The 21,449-nt window shown below is 34.6% G+C and overlaps 5 protein-coding genes across 5 annotated transcripts; all 5 read left to right on the top strand.

Moving 5' to 3' along the window:
* LOC104714781 lies at positions 3,917-8,533 on the top strand. Its single transcript, XM_010432242.2, has 7 exons — positions 3,917-4,683; positions 6,727-6,872; positions 6,952-7,069; positions 7,149-7,268; positions 7,358-7,473; positions 7,553-7,707; positions 7,793-8,533. The coding sequence occupies exons 1-7, from the start codon at positions 4,125-4,127 to the stop codon at positions 8,280-8,282; spliced, it is 1,704 nt and encodes a 567-aa protein (XP_010430544.1). The 5' UTR covers positions 3,917-4,124; the 3' UTR covers positions 8,283-8,533.
* LOC104714790 lies at positions 8,854-9,504 on the top strand. The gene has a single exon (XM_010432254.1). The coding sequence runs from the start codon at positions 8,854-8,856 to the stop codon at positions 9,502-9,504; it is 651 nt and encodes a 216-aa protein (XP_010430556.1).
* LOC104747226 lies at positions 10,048-12,326 on the top strand. The gene is made up of 2 exons (XM_010468828.2): positions 10,048-10,929; positions 12,219-12,326. The coding sequence occupies exons 1-2, from the start codon at positions 10,048-10,050 to the stop codon at positions 12,294-12,296; spliced, it is 960 nt and encodes a 319-aa protein (XP_010467130.1). The 3' UTR covers positions 12,297-12,326.
* On the top strand, positions 16,611-17,594 carry LOC104747235. The gene is made up of 2 exons (XM_010468837.1): positions 16,611-16,987; positions 17,120-17,594. Exons 1-2 carry the CDS (start codon positions 16,611-16,613, stop codon positions 17,592-17,594), a joined length of 852 nt encoding a protein of 283 aa, XP_010467139.1.
* LOC104747245 (ubiquitin-like protein 4A) lies at positions 19,265-20,077 on the top strand. Its single transcript, XM_010468850.1, has one exon. The coding sequence runs from the start codon at positions 19,265-19,267 to the stop codon at positions 20,075-20,077; it is 813 nt and encodes a 270-aa protein (XP_010467152.1).

Here is a 21,449-nt window from a genome sequence, read left to right on the forward strand (position 1 = left end):
TATTTTTGTTTTTATTCTGTTTCTAAAACATTTAAATATTTTAGTAAATATATGTACATTTATTTTTGAAATAATTATCATTAATATTAGTTATTTTTTTCTTTAAATATTTTATAAGTTAAAAGATTTATACCATTAAAAATTAATAAAATGTATATACTAAAACGGTTGCGGACATGTATATACTTTCGCGGGTTTCGTAGGATAGTTAATTATTTTGTGAGTTAAAAATCTATAATATATGAAATAAATTAAAATTTTTAGTGTTAGTTCAAACCAGTAATATCAGGTCAGTTCTGGAACATATTTTTTTACTTTAACCCGCAAAAAAATATTCTGCAAAATCCATGGCCCCATGGGAGTATATAGTCTGCACCCATATGTCCCGCTTGAGTTTATAGGATTAGGATATGTGAACATTTTACTAATTCAATTCTTCTAGTTTTGTTTTAATGGTGAAAATGTGATAATATGTGTTAACCCGGCATGTGAGATCTGACCCGCAACAGATTTAATGATTTTAATCCGCAAAAATATTATTACATTGATTAAGAAGATTTTTTAAAAAAAATTTAAGGAAAATTATATTTATTTAATTAATTATCAAATTAGTATTTAATGCAAATAGTAGTAGTTCCGATTTTTTGGAAAGTTGGGATTATGGGAGAAATATTGTTTACAAAAATTGAAAATCTTATTATAATTTAATAAATTGTAAATTATAAAATATAAATATTTAATGCTAATGGCAGTCTTGTAAATAGGTAGTAACTTCAGGATTTATTTGCTAAATGTACTTGTAAAATGTATATATAGATATACAAATTTAGTTCGTGAACTTGCGTGATAAACTGATAATTTACCAGCATAAAGTTCATATCTATCTACATATAAGATCCGAATAACAAAACGTTAGTTAGCATTTCTTCATAGATCATGATTAGAACCTTTCTTATGATCACGAAAAACAATGAGCGACACTTTTATGGGTCACTACTAAGGGTTCGTGAGTTAACCCCATGCCTCTTTTGTGTGTGTGCCATAGGTAGTGGAAAAGGGAATCTACTGATGTTAGAGGGTGGAGGTGTTCCTGCGACCCACAAATCTGGCCGATGTAGGCCCTAATTTCACCTCACCCCACCATTTTGTAGACTTTTCAATCGGGTTCCACAATTTTACATTTCGTCGGTCTAACCTATCATTCATTTGTTCTAACCTCTTTTTTGACAAGGCTACATAACCTTTTGCTCTTTATGGATTTGTGATAATTAGAGTCACACCATAAATTCAAAAAAGAAAAAAAATGGTCAACACCATCTTGTTCAAGTTTTTTTTCAACGCTAATTAATATGAGAATACATATATTTTTGGATTTATCACTAAATATTCAAGTTTTGTCGAAAGTTTTCAACAAAAAGAAAAAATCATGCATGCAAAACAACACTTGGATCAAAACCTACTAATCATGTATGAGCATCGTCTCTCTTTTTATATCTTGTAACTGTCATAACTAAATGTTTTAATTATTAACATAGAAGGGATCCTTTTAACTATTAGTCGATTGACTTGTAAACAAAAGGAGAAGTCAAATGAGAACAACGACAATATTAGAAGGTCTTAGACTAATTAATATCTTCGAGATACAAATTTGATTGTTATTTTTATTTTTACACGTCATCTCTTAGATCATCTTCCACGGGCCTCATGGATATGGACATTGACATCATGACTCATGAGTTTGGTTGGTGTAAAGTTCAAACAGAAAAAAATACAATCAATTTATTAATTACATACATTTCTACGTATAATAACAGTTACTAAATAGTAAACGGAATAAAATATATTAGCTGCATATACCAATAATGACGAGAATAATAATAGCAAAACAAAAAATATATGGAATGCGATCCAAAATGGATAATAATATGGTGTATATAAGTTAATTCTTAATATGGAAAGAAAGAACGAGGCATAGTATAAACAACAAATATTAGTACAGTAGTATATATTACCTTTTCTATTTAATAGCAATTTTGAAAAAGTACTGCATAACAAAAATATATATGGAATGCGATCCAAAATGGATAATAATATGGTGTATATAAGTTAATTCTTAATATGGAAAGAAAGAACGAGGAATAGTATAAACAACAAATATTAGTACAGTATATATTAATTTCCCTTTTTCTATTTAATAGCAAATTTTGAAAAAGTACTGTATATTTTATTCATAAATGACCTCATTAAAATTTTAGATTAATGGTTAAACATCAGAGTCTTTATACACATAAAGATTCGTTGAAAAAGTTTAGGTATGCAACTAATTTATGGGCGTTTAGTGTTTGAAATGTTTGGAGCTATTGTTCAAATCAGTCCCACCGTATTTTCAATCCAACGTAATATACTAAGGGTTAGATTGAATTCATCTTACTTTAGAATCATTTGGTTACACATATATAGAAAACAATACTATAGAACCTTTCAAAATCAGAATAGATACATAACTAGAAGGTCATTTTATGCAATACGGCAAGATAACTCTCTCTTTTGTTCAGCGCCGTCCTTTTGTTGTCCGAAGGAACTATTGTGCGTAACATCAACCCAAAAAAAAGTAGACCATATCACAACTTTTTGAAAGGGCTAAAAAAAACTGACCTATACTTAAAACGAAGTGAATATAACAGAGCTTTATAACAAAACACTTAATTGCACTGCTAATTCATGCTTTGAACAAATGTAAAACATATCCCGTCGGATTCTGTCTTCTCTCTACATAAAATATAAAGTTTTAGTGGTTTATTTATATTTTTAACTATTCAACGTGTTGCATAAAAGTAATTTATAATTATATAGTTTTTTCTTTTAATTATAGTTGTCATGTGTTTTCATTCAATAACAATATCAATATCATATGTTCTTTATATAATGAAATAACAAACATCATATTTTGAACAAAAAAAATACATTACTACCTAGATTACATGGAAATGGAAACAGATACACATAAGCGAAACGTTTCAGAAATGGGAAACAAGTTTTTTTAGAAATTAGGAAATAGAATCGTTTTGGATACATATATATATATACACCAAACATAAAAAACATATTAAAAATAATATTTGTAACAACAAAAATTTTAAAAATAAATATTAAATAGTTGAACTAAAACACTATTAATATTATACATTTATATGTATAATAAAATTTTAAATTCCTAAATTATCAATTTATTAACTTTCCAACCTAAAAAAAAGTTTATGTCGTGTTTCCAAAACAAATACGGAGTTTCTATCGTATTTCCAAACAAAATTTCTTGGAATCGTGTTTATGTGCATTGTTTCCATGTTTATACAAGTTTCCGTTTCCGAAATTTTTCGGAAATGGGAAACAAACCTCAAAAAAAGTTTCATGCAACATACATTTACTAGTAACATTGTACTCCCTCCGTTCTAGTTTAACTGTCGTTTAAGATTTTTGCACACAAATTAAGAAAACTATTAAATTTTATGTTTTACCCTTCATTAATATATTTTATAATTTTTCATTGGTTGAAACTTTAATACAACAAGGATAAGATGATTGGAATATTCATCAAACATCTGCATTGAAAATCTAAAACGACAACTAATATGAAACAAAAATTAAATCCTAAAACGACAACTAAATTAGAACGGAGGGAGTACTAATTTCAGATAAATTTGAAATAGTACCATCACAACAAAATCACATAATTAAACCTTTTTTTTTTTGTTTTGTCCAAAAAAAAAAAAGGTGGAATAGTAAGAAACGGGCAAAAGAGGGCCAGAAGTTAAGCCACGTCAGCCACAAGAAAGAGCCACGTCATCTCCATAAGTCTCTCCCACCTGTACGGATCCTCCTCCCCACGGCTGCCCCCAATATATATAATTTGGGAGAGAGGAGAAGGAACCAAAAACCAAACCTCTAACAAAAACCTTCTCTCATTACACCTGCATGTGCTGCTGACCCGTCCCCAAACCCGACCCGACCCATATTTCTCAACCCGTTTTTGCCTTTTTTTTCCTCTGTTTTTAGCCGCCGTCGTTAAATCGTAGAAACACACACCGATCTCGAGTGACTGAATCTTCGCCGGAGTTTTAACGCCGATGACGATTGCGTCAGCGCCAGCACGCCAGACAGATCGATCAGCAGCCACTGGTTTCGCTACGACGACGGCGAAGGCGGTGGTGACCGTTCCCGTTCAGGTTCCGCCGGGGACTGTTGTTTCCGAAGGCTTAGGGAAAGATGCGTTGATCTCGTGGTTCAGAGGCGAGTTCGCGGCGGCGAACGCTATAATCGACGCCATGTGCTCGCATCTAAGAGTAACAACCGAAGAAGCAGTTTCCTCCGGATCGGAATACGAAGCTGTTTTCGCCGCGATCCATCGCCGGCGTCTGAACTGGATCCCTGTTCTCCAGATGCAGAAGTATCATTCCATCGCTGAGGTCGCGATCGAGCTCCAGAAAGTTGCGGCTAAGAAAACGGAGGATCTCAAACTGAAGAAAACAGAGGAGGTTGAGCAAGATCTGAAAGAAGCGGCGGCGGAGGAGAAGGAGGAGAAGAAGGATGATTGTATTGACGGCGAGAAAGTAACGGAAAATGAGATTAACGGAGATGTTGAAGACGTTGAAGATGATTCTCCGACTAGTGATATCACTGATTCAGGTAAGTAACACAAAACTTTACGTAATTTTGCAAAATACTACAAATTTAAAAATATACTTATTTTTTTTTCTTGGATCCATAATTGTTTTCATAATTTAAATATACAATGATCGATTTATTTCATAATTTGTTTTTTGGGTTACATTATTGGTTTTTTTTTTTTTTTGGTTGAAACTTTTTAATAGTTAAGCATATTCGTTGAAGTTTGGTCATTTGATTCTCTCTCTGTTCACTGTGTAAACTGGCTCTCTGTGGTTGGTGACGATACCCAAAAAAGAAAAGAAAAAAAAAAATGACAACGATTTTTTTTTTAAAATATTTGTTTTTCAAAGAGGGAAAAAAAAATATTTAGTATAGTAAGAAATACTAATATACAGATTACAGACTAATTCAAGTTTCAAGATTTAAGTACGTGTTTCCCTCTACTGGATCCGAGATGTATTCTTAAACAATTTTGACTTTTGCATTCTTAATTTGTAAATTTTTTTTTTCCTTTTTTTTAATATATATATATATTTTTATTGTATCATTATGTCACAGATTCGATTTTTAAAAACAAATTTACTAAAAATAACCAGATTCTCTTTCTTAAGAAATAAATCTTTTTTTTTTTGGTTCTATAAACTTAATCACTCTCACGTCCTGATTTATTTTCATTTTTGAAACATTATTAATTATATCTTTTGTAATAGAAAATTAATATTTAGTTTAAGACGAATATTCAACTGAAAGCTAAGCATTCAGTATAGTTTAATTTATTTTGGGTTACTTTTAACGTGTTTGAAAGAGAATATTATACTATACTAGAAATACTTTTTTTATTGCCGGCTATTTAGTGGTTTTTTATAATAATATGAATAAAGTATACTTTTTTTTTTGTTAACTATAGTAGTAGTAAAGTAACTTTTGAAAAAATTAATTTTATCGTAAACTATTACATGAGTTTTGCAAGGATACATTAAAAATAAAAAATCGTACTACCTAACCCAGTGTTCAAGACCTTATTATTTACTAAAAACAAAAAAACAAAAACAAAATATTAACACAAACTTTCATGAAAATCGTACATAAGTACAAAATCTCTTGTAGTTGTGTTGTAAAAAGCACGATCAGAAAAAGTCACTCTGACTCTTTCTCTAACAAGGTTAAAAAAAAAAAAACTGAAAAGACCAGAAACGTCACGACGACGTCGTTTAGATTACAAGATATAGGGGGATTCCATTTCTCAATGTAGAGAGAGTTGGGTGTGTGTTACTACTATTTTAGCAACAAGTTTTGTTGCCTTGTGCTTTAGTTGATGATGTAACGAGTTGTAAAACGCATCAAAATGGGGTGGTGGTATCACAATCTCACATTGATTCGCGTGTGATGATATTTTTTTATTGCAATTCTCTTTCTCTTGTTTAAAAGAATGGTGGGTGAGCTCACAGCAGCCGTTGGATTTAACCAGAAACCTAGTCGTCATCAATCATGGTCCCCCACGATTTTTGCCGTGCCGCCCTTTATTTTTTTTTTCTTTTCTTCTCGTCCCGAATGTTCGAATCCCTCACGCCTCACGAGCACATTTTTTTTTTTAAATAACTTTTTAGCTTTTTGTTCACGGCCATAAAATGAGTCAGAAGTCTATAAAGATTACTAGTAAACTTTTTTTGTGAAGGATAGTCTTGATGTGTGTGTAAGTTAATTCACTTGTGTTAATAAAAGTCCAAGTATTAGGTAGAGACACGTGGACGAAGACATTAGACTTTGTTGTAGTCTTGTCTTCTAACATTGAAAGTCTCTCTGACTTTCTCTGATACATTTTACAAGGAAACTATAGGTTCTTTAACCTCTTTAGAATGGTCCATGAGAATCAAATCAAAGATCACATTGAATTGCCATTACTTTAATGAATCGATGTGTTTCTCTCTAAACCCAAAGAATCGAATCTCACATTAATTAGTTGATTTTTATTTAAAAAAAAAACACTTTACAACTAATATTGTGTGTAATGCAAGTATATGGCCAATTTTAAACATTATGATTTTAATGGGTTTTTAATAGGTTCTCATCAGGATGTTCACCAAACTGCTGCTGCGGATACTGCACATCAGATTATATGTCAGAGCCATGAAGATTGCGATGCACGTTCATCTGAGATCAAACCTATCAAAGGTTTCCAAGCCAAAGAGCAAGTGAAAGGCCACACTGTGAGTAATGTGTTGGATTTTGAGGGACGCATATGCATATATGATTTTATTACTTATAAATTTAATGTTGTGATGTTAGGTTAATGTTGTGAAAGGACTAAAGCTGTATGAAGAATTACTTAAAGAAGATGAGATATCTAAATTGATAGACTTTGTGGCAGAACTTCGAGAAGCTGGCATAAACGGGAAGCTTGCAGGTGACTATTTTTTCTTACGCTAAACACACATCATAGGGCTTTAAGAGTGTTTTCCGGTGCTTACACAAGATGAATGCAGGTGAGACCTTTATACTGTTCAACAAGCAGATTAAAGGGAACAAGAGAGAGCTGATCCAGCTTGGTGTCCCCATCTTTGGCCATGTTAAGGCAGATGACTCGAACGACAGCAACAACTCTGGTAAGGAATCGCTCTGATCCGCCAGGATTCAGTCTAAATGGTTTGATGCATGTGGATGGCTTTGACCGGGAGACTTTATTGGTTTGTAGTTAACATCGAGCCAATTCCACCACTTCTTGAGAGTGTCATTGATCACTTTGTCACATGGAGACTCATCCCAGAATACAAGAGACCAAACGGTTGTGTCATCAACTTCTTCGAAGAGGTATGTACATTTCCATGAGTCACCATTCCTTTACGTTTACGCTTTTCTTTTAACCTTCAAGATTACCTCTCTTTTGCAGGGTGAATACTCACAGCCTTTCCTCAAACCACCACACTTAGAACAACCAATCTCCACTCTTGTCCTCTCTGAATCAACCATGGCCTTTGGACGTATTCTCTCAAGTGACAACGAAGGCAACTTCAGAGGACCTTTAACTCTGTCTCTCAAACAAGGGTATATAACATCATAACCTTTTCCCTTAACTCTGAGACAATGTTGATGTCTCTTTATTAACGTCCCTCGGTTCTGATCTTTATAGGTCTATGTTGGTGATGAGAGGGAACAGTGCAGACATGGCAAGACATGTAATGTGCCCATCACAAACCAAAAGAGTAAGCATCACGTTCTTTCGTATTCGACCTGAAACATATCATAACCATTCACGACCCACAAGTCCTCACAACGACGGTGTAATGACAATGTGGCAACCCTACCAAATGGCACCAACTCCATTCCTCAATGGCTATGATCACTCAGTTGACATGATGCCAAAACTTGGAGTCCTACGTCCTCCAATGGTCATGATGGCACCACCACGAATTCAACCAATGGTATTACCAAGTCCAAATGTGATGGGAACTGGTGGTACAGGCGTCTTCTTACCATGGGCTTCTGTTAATAGCTCAAGAAAACATGTGAAGCATTTGCCTCCTCGCGCGCAGAAGAAGCGATTACTACCGCTTCCTCCTGCTGCTTCTTCTTCTCCAGCTGGAGGATCCACCTCTGAGCCTGTGATCAGTGTAAATTGATCATAATCCTTTCGACTTCTTCAGCAATACAAGCTTTGATCATCTGGTCCGTGTCTAAGGCGTGCTCTGTTTCTGTCTTCTCTCTTGAGTCTCTTTTGTTCCTGTTTCTTTTTTTCTTTTTCCAAATTCAGTTTAGGTTAACTCAGGGTTTATAGATAGAAGAATTAAGTTTGTTACATCCCCAGAGGCATGTGTTTTCTATTTTGTGTACGATTTTTATTATCAGTATATTTCTCAAAATGTTACATTTCTTTGCCATTTAAAAAAAAAAGAGATTAGAGTACAAATTGTTAGTTCATATTATCACATTTATAATACAGTACCAGAACCCAAATTTTGCATTGGTTATATTGCAAAACTGAAAAATACTAAAGATTGTAAAAATCTCTTTCAAAAATAGTAAATCGAGTTTGAAATAAAGAAAAAGAAAAAGAGAGCAAAATCATAACAATCAAGAAGAATCCATGGAAATAGGTCATTTGGTTAACGCATTATGAGGAAACTTTGGTTGCAACAAGTCCCAAGTTGACATATCTATATTCACTCTTCATCAGTCTCCATTGATTCACATATGGATGTGTACGTAGAGACTCAAAGAGGCTCACCATTCTCCATTGAAGTGGGTTACTTCGATACAGTTTTAGAGATCAAAAAGAAGATCGAGAAGTATCAACGTATCCCTATCTCGAAACAAACCCTTTTCTTCCAAGGCAAGGTTCTTCAAGATGATCTTGATATCGAACAATGTCAGATCCTCAACAACTCTCGTCTCCAACTCTTCCTCTCCTCTCCCGGTAACAACAACGACCAAATGCGCAATCAGAACCGTAACAATCAGGTGTTCCAAACCGAGCAAGATTCTCCACCATCAAACTCAACAGAACAGATCAATAACGGTCATCCTCAAGATTCGACAATGCTAATGATGTCGGGGAGTAACAACAACAGCAACAATCCCCTGAAGAAGCTGAGAGTAATGGTGCTGCCTAAATGCGGGACTAGGAAGATTCCAGTGGAGGTGAACGCAGGTGATAACGTTGGAGAGCTGAGGAAAGAGCTGGCTAAGATTCAACAGAGGTTTCAGTTAAATCTGCCTCAAGATGACTATTTCTTTATATACAAACAGAATGTAATGGATGATGACCGGTCTTTCCGGTGGCACCGTGTTGATCACGGCGATACAATTGAGATTTTCAATGGAAGTGTTTCCGGTGGCTCTTAATTTTTTGGATTAAGATTTTTTTTTTTGGCTAATTTTATTCCTAATTTCACATAATTTAGAAAAAAAGAACCTATGGTACATTATTGTTCAAATCTAATAAACAAACCTGTTCAAGACCAATCTCCAAGTAAGCTAAAATCTTAATCTAAGGGACACAAAAGCATCATACCTTCTTTTAACTCTCTGCAATGTCTTTATTGAAGTTTCTTGCTTAACACAAATTATACACTTCGGAAGATCTTAAAAGCTACTACTAAAGGGAAAAATATTTTAGATAATTCTTTTTTCTTAATGTGATCAGGTTCAGGGTCTTCAAATGGACTAAAACGCTGCGTTTTCAACCCGTTTCAAGAATGCTTAATGTAACCGTTGGATCAAATTAGTAAGGAGAGAAATTGACGGTTAAGATCAACTCAGTAAGTGATATTTAAACCAACTTAACGAGTAAACACTTTGGTCACAAATCATCACTTTCTGATCTCTCAGTATCTTCTTCTCTTCTTCACCAATCTCCACTGATCTTGAAACACCATTGATACGATTATGAAGTTGCTCATCGATACTGAAAGTGACTCATCGTTCTCCATTGATGTTGATTTGGTGGATACACTGTTAGTCATAAAACAGAAGATCGAGAAGGCTCAAGGTATCCCTGTTTGCAAACAAACCCTTTTCTTCCAAGGCGATGTTCTTCAAGAACACTTTAAGATACGAATTTGCCATATCCTAGGAAACTCTCGTCTCTTTCTCTACATCTCTCCGGACGACAACCCTAATCAGAACAACCACGATCAAACCGAGCAATCTCCATCACATCCAATTCATGGATACGTTAACAATCAAGATTTGCCTGTTGTGAGCAACAAAGACTCAATGAAAGGGTTCCTTGGGATTCAAGATTCGCCGCAGGGTAAGAACAACCAACTGTTCCATCAGACAGAGCAATCTCGATTACCGTCAAACTCATTTGGAGAGAGCAGTTACGGTGGGGATAGAGCTTTGCCGCCTAGGGAACAGGTCTGCAAGAAGAGCCAACATGATCGCCCTGTCCAAAGGATCATGGCAAGGAGAATCGATAACGGATCATCACGACCGTCGTATTCACTTGATGAGTTACTTGCCCCTCAAGATTTGCCGCCTGTGACGTTTGTTGGAAGCAAAAGAAACAGGAATCAAGAAGTGGTTCAAACCGAGCAATCTTCAACGTCAGACTCAGTCAAAGAGGTCATGAACATTCAAGTGCCTGTGAAGAAGATGATCAAGACCAGCCCAATGAAGCTAACAGTGATGGTGCAGCTACCATATGAGGAAACCAGAAAAATTCGAATGGAGGTTAACGCAAATGATAGAATTAAAGAACTGAGGAAAGAGCTGGCTGAGATGCAAAATAGGGGTGAGTTAGATCTGCCTCAAGGGTATTTCTTTGTTCACAAACAGAAACCATTGGCCGAAACTAGGACATTCTTCTGGTACGGTGTTGCTGAGGGCGATACAATTGAGATTTCTCGCTCAGTTGTTTATTCTTGACCTCTTTCTCTTTGATCATTAATGGAGCTTAAACTCTCTGCTGCAGTTTCCTACTTTTCTTATAGCTTTAAAGTTTTCTTACTTCGTTCAAAGTTTACAGCTTTCTGCAAATATGCTAAGACATGTATGTAATTACCAAGAAGAGAAACTAGTCCTTGTTGAGTTAGTTTAAGCTCTGTGCATTCGAATGGTCTGATACTTTAAAGATCTTGGCATTACAGAAACAAGTTTAAAGATCAGATGTTGATTCTTTGTTGACAAAACAGGGCAAAAGACAGTAAAGTTTCTCGCTTTACTTATAAACTAAAACCCAAAACACTCTGCAACTTGGGCTATAAGGCCATCTTTATAGGCATAACACCAAGGGTGTTCTTAGTCCAAAAAAATTAGAAAAATAATGAATAGTGGCATAAGAACATCAAGATCAGTTCTTAATGTAGAACTGTTCTTGGTTCAGTTCTAAGCTGATGTGGCAAGCTGTGAATGGATACTATTTTTTGTAAACAATTCTTCACAAATTAAAAGAGGATTTGATTGAGAATATATAGAATAAATTTAGACATTAAACTATATATTAATTAAATAAAATGTTTGTGTGCTTTAATTAAGTAATATGTTTGTTTTTTTTAATGTTTTTTTGTTTCATAAAATTTTGGTATTGTATTCTGAATTTTAGTAAAAGTTTTATAAGTTTGCAATTTAAATGTTATTTTATAAGTTTTTATAATTGTAATATGTTTAACATTATTATATTATTAAATCTTATGATCTTAAACATGTTCCCCCAATAACTAACTTTTTAACAAAAGATCTTAACTACTGATCTTACATTATTTTCATAATATATTTACTCTAAGAACACCCAAAATAGTTCCCCCTATAAAGATGCCCTTAGACATTGCTCTCTGCAGTCTCCTCTATTTCTACAGTCATTTTGCTTTCTTCGAAGTTTGATCCTCTTAAAGCATTAAAAGCTGTAAATTAAAAAGAGGGGGACAAAAAAATGGTGGTTCAGCTGAGGTCGAACCAAGTGGCCATAGTGATTCTGGGCGGCGCGAGCTGTGATCCATCCACTGCTGTAAGCGGGGAGTAGTCGCTGCTCTGTGAAACCAGCCTCACGCATTGCCCTCCGACTTTATAACCCGCCTGAGCCAAGCCTTCGCTCAACCCACACGGACTACTCACAGCTTGGACTGGGCAGCTCAGAAACATGCCAACACCAGAACCGACCAGAGGAAACGAATCAGTGTCCCACCATCTTATAGTCCCCACTTGGGTTACAAGCTCTCGTTACTTAGCTCGACGAAACATACTCCATTTCGTGTCATATATAAACAAACACAAAATGAGTAGAGTGACCGATGTGGGACAAAAGACTTACATTAGTATAATAGTATTGATTCATGACTCATCATTTTTGGTAGGCCCAAAGCCTAATAAAAAGGCCCAATAGTGAAATTGAAGTGATGAAAAGAGCAAATGAAACAAACTTAATTTCAAGCTTTCTATATTCTCCTCAAAGGTTTCCACTTTCTAATGAAAATGAAAATTGAAACGTTTTGATAATCTGGCATATATATAAGAAGATGTACATAAGATCTAATTGTCTTCAATCACATGTCAATTTTTTGTTGCATAAAAAATGCAAAAACTTGTTTATGCCACCTACCAAGATTTGGGCGTCTCTATGTGGCATCAAAGGAGGATGCATCTTTTACTTTTTTTTTATAGAAGAAAAATAAATATAATCCTCTTGCAATATCAATAACAATAGGCATCTGTAACTATGGTACTTTGTTTAATATTATAGGAATATAGAAAGTGTATATATTAGTCATCTCATATTCAATTCACGCATAGAATTAGGAGCTATTAATCGTGTATATTGTTAATCTCCTTCAAGGTGGCTATTTCTTCTGGATGATATATGATCAGTCTTTCTGGTGGCACTTTGTTGATCACAACGATACAATTACCAAACAAAAGCACCATTACTTTTCACGAGCCATTCCGTCACATGAAGAATAGTGACGTACCATATAATTACATATGTCTATGGAATTATGATAAAATTGGTTAAACAATTAAAACGTATGTCAATAAAGCTTTTGTATTTGTGGATATGTTTTGGATAAAAGAAGCTGGAAGATGAAATTACCAATTTTGATTATGTTGAACGTTGAAATTTTTTGGTAATTTTCCCGTTAAAAATATGCTACGTAACAGGTATTTTCTTATATGTTACTTCTCTCTTTTTTTTTTTCTTTTTTTTTTGTTGTCTAGAATCTTTCATCTGTTGATGTAGTGTATGACTGTGCATTAAGCTCAAAAGGATAGTTTAAAGTTTGGTTATTAGGTAGCAACGTGTACTAGAGTCGGAGGGTTTTGATTGTTGAACTAACCTTAATAAAAATCCATGGATTGACAATATAATCTTTAAAAATAACAATAAGTTGAACTAACAAAAGCTCAAGCCAACCATACAGAAACCATAAAATACACCTACCAAAAACCATATATTTGTAATCCTGCCACTATATAAACTCAATCGCACATCTTTAAATTTCTCATCAGCACAAAGCAATACAAGTGAAGCATTTAGCCATAATCAGAGAGTTCATTAACACACCCAAAATGGTATCATACAAGTTCTTTCTCATTGCTTTTTTAGTGAGTCTCTTTTTCTTTAATACGATCAACACTTGCTCGGCCTCGCGAAAGCTTCTCCAGCAACAACCTCTTCCTCAAATTCCAAATCTGCCTCTCCCGACAATGGGACTACCTCCATTGCCGTCAACATTGCCACAACCAACACTAGTACCAACTCTTCCCACAATGCCATCAAGTTTGCCACAACCAAACTTTCCCACAATTCCCACTGCAATGCCTCCAATGCCAACTTTACCTTCATTTCCGACAGTAATTCCTTCTCTTCCAACTAATATCCCATCCATTAATATTCCATTCTTCTCCCCTCCGCCTTCTACAACTACATCGAGTCCTTGAATTATCACTCCATGTGATTGATGTATCTTTTATTATATTATTGTTGTAATGAGTTGTTTCACTATTCTTGTGTCTTTTGGTTTGGTTAGTTACTCATACCGCTGCTTGATGCTTTGTAGTTGTACCTTTAATTTTTGTTGTATTTTGTAATGTTTTGTGTGAAAGCATATATATATATATAACCATTCAAGGTAATTTGTTTGTTTCAGAAAAGATCGGTTGAGTAAATGAACCGAAAAGATTATGAACCAATCATAATTTCCCATTGCTTTCATTTAACCAAAGCTTCCTAGTGTGGTTGGACATACTTATATGATTAGTGGGGGTTACTTCCCAAAATTATTTTATTAAAAAGTAATAAAAAATACAAAAAAGAGAGAGAAAGGAAGAGAAACTTTTCTCAAGTTACTAGGGGAAGTAACGTTTCTCTCTCTTTTTCTACACGTGTCAATCTGTTATTAATTACATATTAATTTTTTTTTTTTGAGCAATGGTGGACGGTTCTCCACTAATGATGCTCTTAGCTCAAGATTTACATAAATATACTGTAATATAACATTTTTAAACCTTTAAACTTATAATATTTAAAATACATATTTGTTACACATAAATAATAATGTACTGTATATCTCAAACCCTAGCAACAAGGCTGCGGAAAAAAAAACAGGAGAAAGAAAACGTGATCATTGTGATCAATACCATATTAATGCGTAAAATTTTGTACTTTTCTCGTAACGTAGAAGCAGCCCATCAACTTCCACTCCCACAACGTGTCATGATTTTGCTATTCCAAGCTGAAATCGAAAGATTCGGCCACCAAAAGATATGTCTTCAATATAGCCCTATCCAACTTCCTAACATGTTTTATGCTGACAATATAAACAGCTTAAAATTTTCCAAAAATGGGAGAAACAAAAAAAGACTAGCCGTATAATAAAAATGGTAACAAAAACGCAAGTGTAATATTGTTTGAAATCCTCTTGGCCATTTTCTATTATATATAGATAGATGCACCCATCATCGAGTCAGGTGACATTGGCATCTATATATATCTAAAGTTGAAAGTATTTTAAGTCAATGTTAGCTTCATTGGGCTGGTCTTGATCCTCTTCTTCACATGGCAGTTGAATGTTGATGACCTCTTTGGCTGAGTCTGACGTTTGCTCGGTTTGAACCACTTCTTGATTCCAACAAACGTCACAGGCGGCAAATCTTGAGGGCCAAGTAACTCATCAAGTGAATACGACGGTCGTGATGATCCATTATCGATTTTCCTTGCCATGATCCTTTGGATTTTCACAGGCCGATAATGTTCTTCTTGCAGAGACCTGTTCTCTTTTGCATGTGGGTAGTTTATAACGGAAGTATTTCCGGTGGCTCTTAATATAGCTTTCATTTTTCATGACGAAAAGAGCGTTTAAAGATTCTGTAATGATCCAAATATTCTATTATTGCATGCATTATCATTATCTCGTTTAATCGTAACTTCTTCCCGTTTTTACATCAATTTTTTCTTTCAAAATGGCTAAAATATATGTGCCACATCTTCTTACATATTGATTTTTTTCCCTTCTTTTAGGCATATCATGTATTATTTTCTTGGTTACATTTATTTTAAAAAATTGTTCTTACATATATATATATATATATATATATATATTTAAAGTCAAGTTGAAACACAGCCACTAATCAAGTTATACTATACATTTTTCATAAATAAAGATTATAAAATATTGAAAAGGTTAAATAGATGAACTAAAACTAAGGCCATGGTTGTTGGTTTTTAAATAGTTTTTAGATTATGATTTTGGTTTTTTGATTTTTTGGTTTTTAGTTTTTACAATAGATATTAGTTTTTGATTTTTTGTTTCTATTTATAAAAGAAACAAAGAAATAGAGAAGAATAGTCAGTATTTTCGTAAAATCTCAAAATAAGTGGATTTTGGTTTTTTTTTTTTTTTTTTTTTTTCGTCGAAAAGTGAATTATATTGACGAATTAATATAGTCTGAATACAATTGTTGCAGTAGCCAAGCAGGTGGTCTAAAGCATTCAAAATAAAAAATACAATGAATACATCCAAATTTAGCCAAAAGATGAGGAACAACATTGCATGATCTCTTACAAAAGTTATAGTGGATTTTGGTTTCTATTAAGAATTTTTAAGAAAACCTAAAAACTAGTTTTCCTATTTTTAATTTAGAAAATCTATTTAGTTTAAAATCAATGGAGAAAAATTAGGTCTTTGAAAAAAAAAAAACTATTGTAGAATGTACTAACATTCAAGACGTCCGTACCTTCAAATGGAGCAACTACATGGGCGGAAACTAATATTTTTAATCAAAACGCTGATTTTAAACCGATTTCAAGAATGCTTAAACTAACCGTTAGATCATATCAGTAAGGAGATTAATCGACGGTTGAGGTTAATTGACTAGAGGATTTTAAGTGACATTGAAACGAAGTAACGAACTTACGAATAAACCACTTTGGTCACAAATCATCACTTTCTAATCTCTTTGATCTTCTCTTCTTCACCAATCTCTACTGATCTTGAAACACCATTGATACGATTATGAAGTTGCTCATCGATACTGAAAGTGACTCATCGTTCTCCATTGATGTTGATTTCTTGGATACACTGTTAGTCATAAAACAGAAGATCGAGAAGGCTCAAGGTATCCCTGTTTGCAAACAAACCCTTTTTTTCCAAGGCAATGCTCTTCAAGACGAATTTAAGATACGATTATGCCATATCATAGAAAACTCTCGTCTCTTTCTCTACATATCTCCGGACGACAACCCTAATCAGAACGTCAACGACGATCGAGTGCCTCAAACTCCATCAAATCCGATTCATGGGTTCGTTAACCATAAAGATTTTCCTGTGATGAGCAACAAAGACTCAATGAAAGGGTTCCTTGGGATTCAAGATTCGTCGCAGGGCAAAAACAATCAAGTGCTTCATCAAACAGGGCAATCAAGTGCTTCATCAAACTCATTTGAAGAGACCAGTTACGGTGGGGATCGAGATTTGACGATGGAACAGGTCTGTAAGACGAAGCAACATGATCGGCCTGTGACAGTCCAAAGGATCATGGCGAGGAGAATCGACAGTGGATCATCACTACAGTCATATTCACTTGATGAGTTACTTGGACCTCAAGATTTGGTGCCTGTGCAGGTTGGAAGCAGAAGAAACATGAATCAGGTGGTTCAAACCGAGATATATTCACCGTCAGACTCAGTAAAAGAGTTCCTTAGAATTTTAGATTCTCCTGTGACGAAGAAGATCAAGACCATCCCGAGGAACCTGACAGTATTTGTGCAGCCATCTCAAGAGACCAGGATGATTCCAGTGGTGGTTAACGCAAATGATAAAGTTGAAGAACTGAGGAAAGAGCTGGTTAAGTTGCAAGAGAAGGGTGAGTTAAATCTGCCTCAGGAAGGGTATTACTTTGTAATCAGAGAGCTAACATTGACCGAAACTGAGTCATTCATGTGGAACCTTGTTGTTGACGGCGATATCATTGAGATAATCCGTATTAATCAGGCTTAAACTCTTTGGCAGTCTCCTCTGTTTCCTTGTAGCTCTTAGTCTTTCTTGAAGCCCTTGTACCAAACTGCCAATATTGTCTTCTTATACATAGAACAATAACACTATATGGTACTTTGTTGAAACCTATTATACCACATTTTTGTTACAGCTTTCAGTATTTTTCTTGAAGTTATGGGTTCAAAAGTTCTCATTTGTTAGGATGTTTCCAGAGCCATGAAGACTACGATGCACGTTCATGTGAGTTTTAAGTCTATCAAAGGTTTCCAAGCCAAATAGCAAGTGAAATGCTATCCTTAAATGAGTTCTCCTCATGGATATATGTGTATATGACTTTTTGTGAAAGAACTGAAGCTATATAGCAAAAACGTACGTACCTATGATTTGATTCTGTTTTTGCTCTGTTCCTCGGGATATGATTTTAAAAGCTCTGTCTTTTTGCGATTCTTGGACGCATGCATTGCAGTAGTTTGTGGATGAACAGAGATGTTTATAATATCAGCAAGCAATTCTTGAACAAAGATGTTTACATACACTTTTATAGGCGGCCGATATGATAAATAACCAACATGTGCAGGTCCTCATGGTCGGTGATTATATATATGAGCTAGTTTTATATGATAACCACCCAAAATAGTTTTTAGCAGAAGATAAAATAGCAATCTTTCTCAGGTTTCTATGGATATACGTACAACGTTTGTGAAAAAGGTCGGTCGTCTAATAATTGTTTGTAGATGTGACATAATTATGGAAGATATTATAGAATGATTAACTAAAATCTAAAAGTAATGATTTTGGAACATTTGTGCACACAATTATTAGCACTCTTTTTGTCCTATTAAGGAACATTTGTGCACACGAAATCAGTTGAGAATAAAAAGTACTTCACACAACTGCAAATTAGAATGATTAACTAAAATCTAAAAGTATATTTTTTGAGCTAAGAAGAGAAGCTTGTGTGTTATTTGACTGACCTCATGACAAAAAGAGTGCTTAAAGATTTCATAATGATAATGACCCAAATATTATATAATCGATCTATGCCTTTGACCCCATGAAATGCATAATCATTTTTTCATGTAATCTTAACTATTTACTATTTTTAGTTCATTTTTTTTCTTTCAAAATGGCTAAGAAAAAAAAGTATAGATAAACACAACCACTAATCAATACCCACGGTATAATATACATTTTTTTTTAATAAAAAGTTGATAATAAAACGTACTTAATACAAGTGAAAACAAGAATGATGAACTAAAAATATATTTTTTTTTAGATAGTGAAGAATTTTAAAAACTGCATATAGAAAACAATATAGTTTGATTATTTGGTTTTAAAATTTTTATGGTTTATTTGCAACTATGTTACCATTCTGATGTTGAAAAAAAAAACAATGTAGTTTCGTTTTAGGTGAAAAAACTTAAATGTTTTTACAATATATATATATCAAGCTCTTCAAATGATATTTTTAATCAAAAAACGCCGCGTTTTTAATCCAGTGGTTAATCTAACCGTTGGATCATATCAGGAAGGAGAGCAATCGACGGTTAAGATTCGTCAACTCTGTATATAAAAACTCAACTTTACGGTTAAACACTCTCGTCACAAATCATCATTCTCTGTATCTCTCTTCTTTGCTCCATTGATCTTGAAACAACAACGTTGATACGATTATGAAGTTGACTATCGAAACTAAAAGTGGCTCACCGTTCTCCATTTTTGTTGGTTTCTTGGATACAGTGTTAATGGTGAAACAGAAGATCGAGACGTCTCAAGGTATCCCTGTTCGCAAACAAAACCTTTTCTTCGAAGGCAAGTATCTTCATGACCAATCTGAGATACGATTACGCCATATCGGAGACAACTCTCTTCTCTTTCTCGACGTCTCTCCTGACGAGAAGCCTAATCAGAAGAACAACGATCAAACCAAGCAATCTCCATCAAAGCCTATTCATGGGTTCGTTAACAAACCATTCCAAAAGATCACGGCGACGAGAATCGACGACGGATCATCACGACCGTCTTATTCACTTGTTGAGTTACTTGCCCCTCAAGATTTGCCTCCTGTGACGGTTGAAACTGGAAGCAGCACAAGAAACAGGAATCAAGAAGTGGTTCAAACCAAGATATGTTCATCGTCAGACTCAGTCAAAGAGGCCGTCATCAACATTACTCCAGATTGGCCTTTGAGGAAGAAGAGAAAGATCATACCGTCGATAAAGATGACAGTATTTGTGAAGACAATTGACGAGACCAGGATGATTCCGGTGGAGGTTAACGCAAATGATAAAGTTGAAGAACTGAGGAAAGAGCTGGGTAACTTGCAAGACAAGGGTGAGTTGAATCTGCCTCAGGAAGGGTATTACTTTATACTCAGAGGGCGAACAATGATTGAAACTGAGACATTCATGTGGAACCTTGTTGCTGACGGCGATACAATTCAGCTCAAACTCTTTGTAGCCTCCTCTTACTATCTCAGTAATTGATTAAGATCACTCTGCAAAGAGTAAACACTGAGTGTGTATTAAGGTATGAACAAAAAGTTCTTATTAAGATGTTGTATCAAACTGGTGCTGCGGATACTTGACAAGTTCTCATTAGGGTTCAACTCTCTGCAGTCTTCTCTTTCTTATAATCTTTTGCTTTGTTCAAAGTTTGCTATCTGTTTCATAGCTTTTGGTCATTGTATGTGTTCTCTCTTAACGCATAAACCCTAACCAATCCCAAAACAAAAAGCATAATTGTGAATGGCTTAAAACGATGTAAATTTAAAAGAGGGGGAAAAAAAATGGTGGTTCAGCTGAGGTCGAACCAGCAGGCCATAGTGGTTCTGGGCGGCGCTGAGCTGTAATCCGTCCACTGCTGTAAGCGGGAAGTAATCGCTGCTCTGTGAAGCCAGCCTCACGCATTGCCCTCCAACTTTAGAACCCGCCTGAGCCAAGCCTTCGCTCAACCCACACGGACTACTCACAGCTTGGACTGGGCAGCTCAGAAACATGCCAACACCAGGACCGACCTGAGGAACCGAACTAGTGTCCCACCATCTTATAGTCCCCACTTGGGTTACAAGCTCTCGTTACTTAGCTCGACGGTATGCACTCCATTTGGTGTCATATATAAACAAACACAAAATGAGTAGAGTGACCGATGTGGGACAAAAGACCTACATTTCGTTTTAATTATATGACTTGTGAGTTAATGTGGGCCAAATCCAGAAAAAAAATTGTGTGTTACTGACTTACCTCATGACGAAAAGAGCAATCAATCAAACTTCTTCAGTTCAAGCTCTCTCTCTATTCTCCACAAAGCTTTAATTACAATAAGATTAAGATTATCAAAATAAAAAAATTTGAAACGCCTTCATTATCCTTGATTGATCTTATATAAGAAGATGTGCGTATATAAGATCAAATGTCAAAATTTTGTTGCATAAAAATACATAAACCTGTTCATGCCAAGCAAGAGAACTCACATTCCAAACACATTGGATGTCTATGTGGCATCAAAAGAGGATGCATCTTTTACTTTTCTAGGAGAAAAATAAATATTATGGAAATGCTGTAATCTGTAAGTAGAAATTTCCACATCTTCACTAAATAAGTAGATATAAATAAAAAAACCCTTTGCAGTCTCCTCAATAAAATACTTTTGTTCATTAATATCTCATACGGAGGGCTCAACTCTCTCCAATCTTTTACTTCCTTAGACCATCCGCATCCCAGCAACGATGAATCGTTGTATCGTTGCGCAACATAATATATTTTAATATTATTATATATTTAAATAAGAAATCTAAAAAAAAAAAATTAACTTATTAAATGCTGCCATCTGTCCAGAGTAACGATTCTTCATTTCCAT

The sequence above is a fragment of the Camelina sativa genome, chromosome 2 (assembly GCF_000633955.1).
Source record: "Camelina sativa cultivar DH55 chromosome 2, Cs, whole genome shotgun sequence".
Taxonomy (NCBI): Eukaryota; Viridiplantae; Streptophyta; class Magnoliopsida; order Brassicales; family Brassicaceae; genus Camelina; species Camelina sativa.

What these genes read in the sequence shown, in the direction of transcription:
- LOC104714781 (XM_010432242.2), top strand. Translation starts at nt 4,125, where the DNA reads ATGACGATTGCGTCAGCGCCAGCACGCCAGACAGATCGATCAGCAGCC. An exon ending in TAGTGATATCACTGATTCAG is followed by an intron (nt 4,684 to 6,726) that starts GTAAGTAACACA and finishes GGTTTTTAATAG; the next exon opens with GTTCTCATCAGGATGTTCAC. An exon ending in AGCAAGTGAAAGGCCACACT is followed by an intron (nt 6,873 to 6,951) that starts GTGAGTAATGTG and finishes TTGTGATGTTAG; the next exon opens with GTTAATGTTGTGAAAGGACT.
- LOC104714790 (XM_010432254.1), top strand. Translation starts at nt 8,854, where the DNA reads ATGGATGTGTACGTAGAGACTCAAAGAGGCTCACCATTCTCCATTGAA.
- LOC104747226 (XM_010468828.2), top strand. Translation starts at nt 10,048, where the DNA reads ATGAAGTTGCTCATCGATACTGAAAGTGACTCATCGTTCTCCATTGAT. An exon ending in TGCCTCAAGGGTATTTCTTT is followed by an intron (nt 10,930 to 12,218) that starts GTTCACAAACAG and finishes GACTACTCACAG; the next exon opens with CTTGGACTGGGCAGCTCAGA.
- LOC104747235 (XM_010468837.1), top strand. Translation starts at nt 16,611, where the DNA reads ATGAAGTTGCTCATCGATACTGAAAGTGACTCATCGTTCTCCATTGAT. An exon ending in GATTCGTCGCAGGGCAAAAA is followed by an intron (nt 16,988 to 17,119) that starts CAATCAAGTGCT and finishes TCGGCCTGTGAC; the next exon opens with AGTCCAAAGGATCATGGCGA.
- LOC104747245 (XM_010468850.1), top strand. Translation starts at nt 19,265, where the DNA reads ATGAAGTTGACTATCGAAACTAAAAGTGGCTCACCGTTCTCCATTTTT.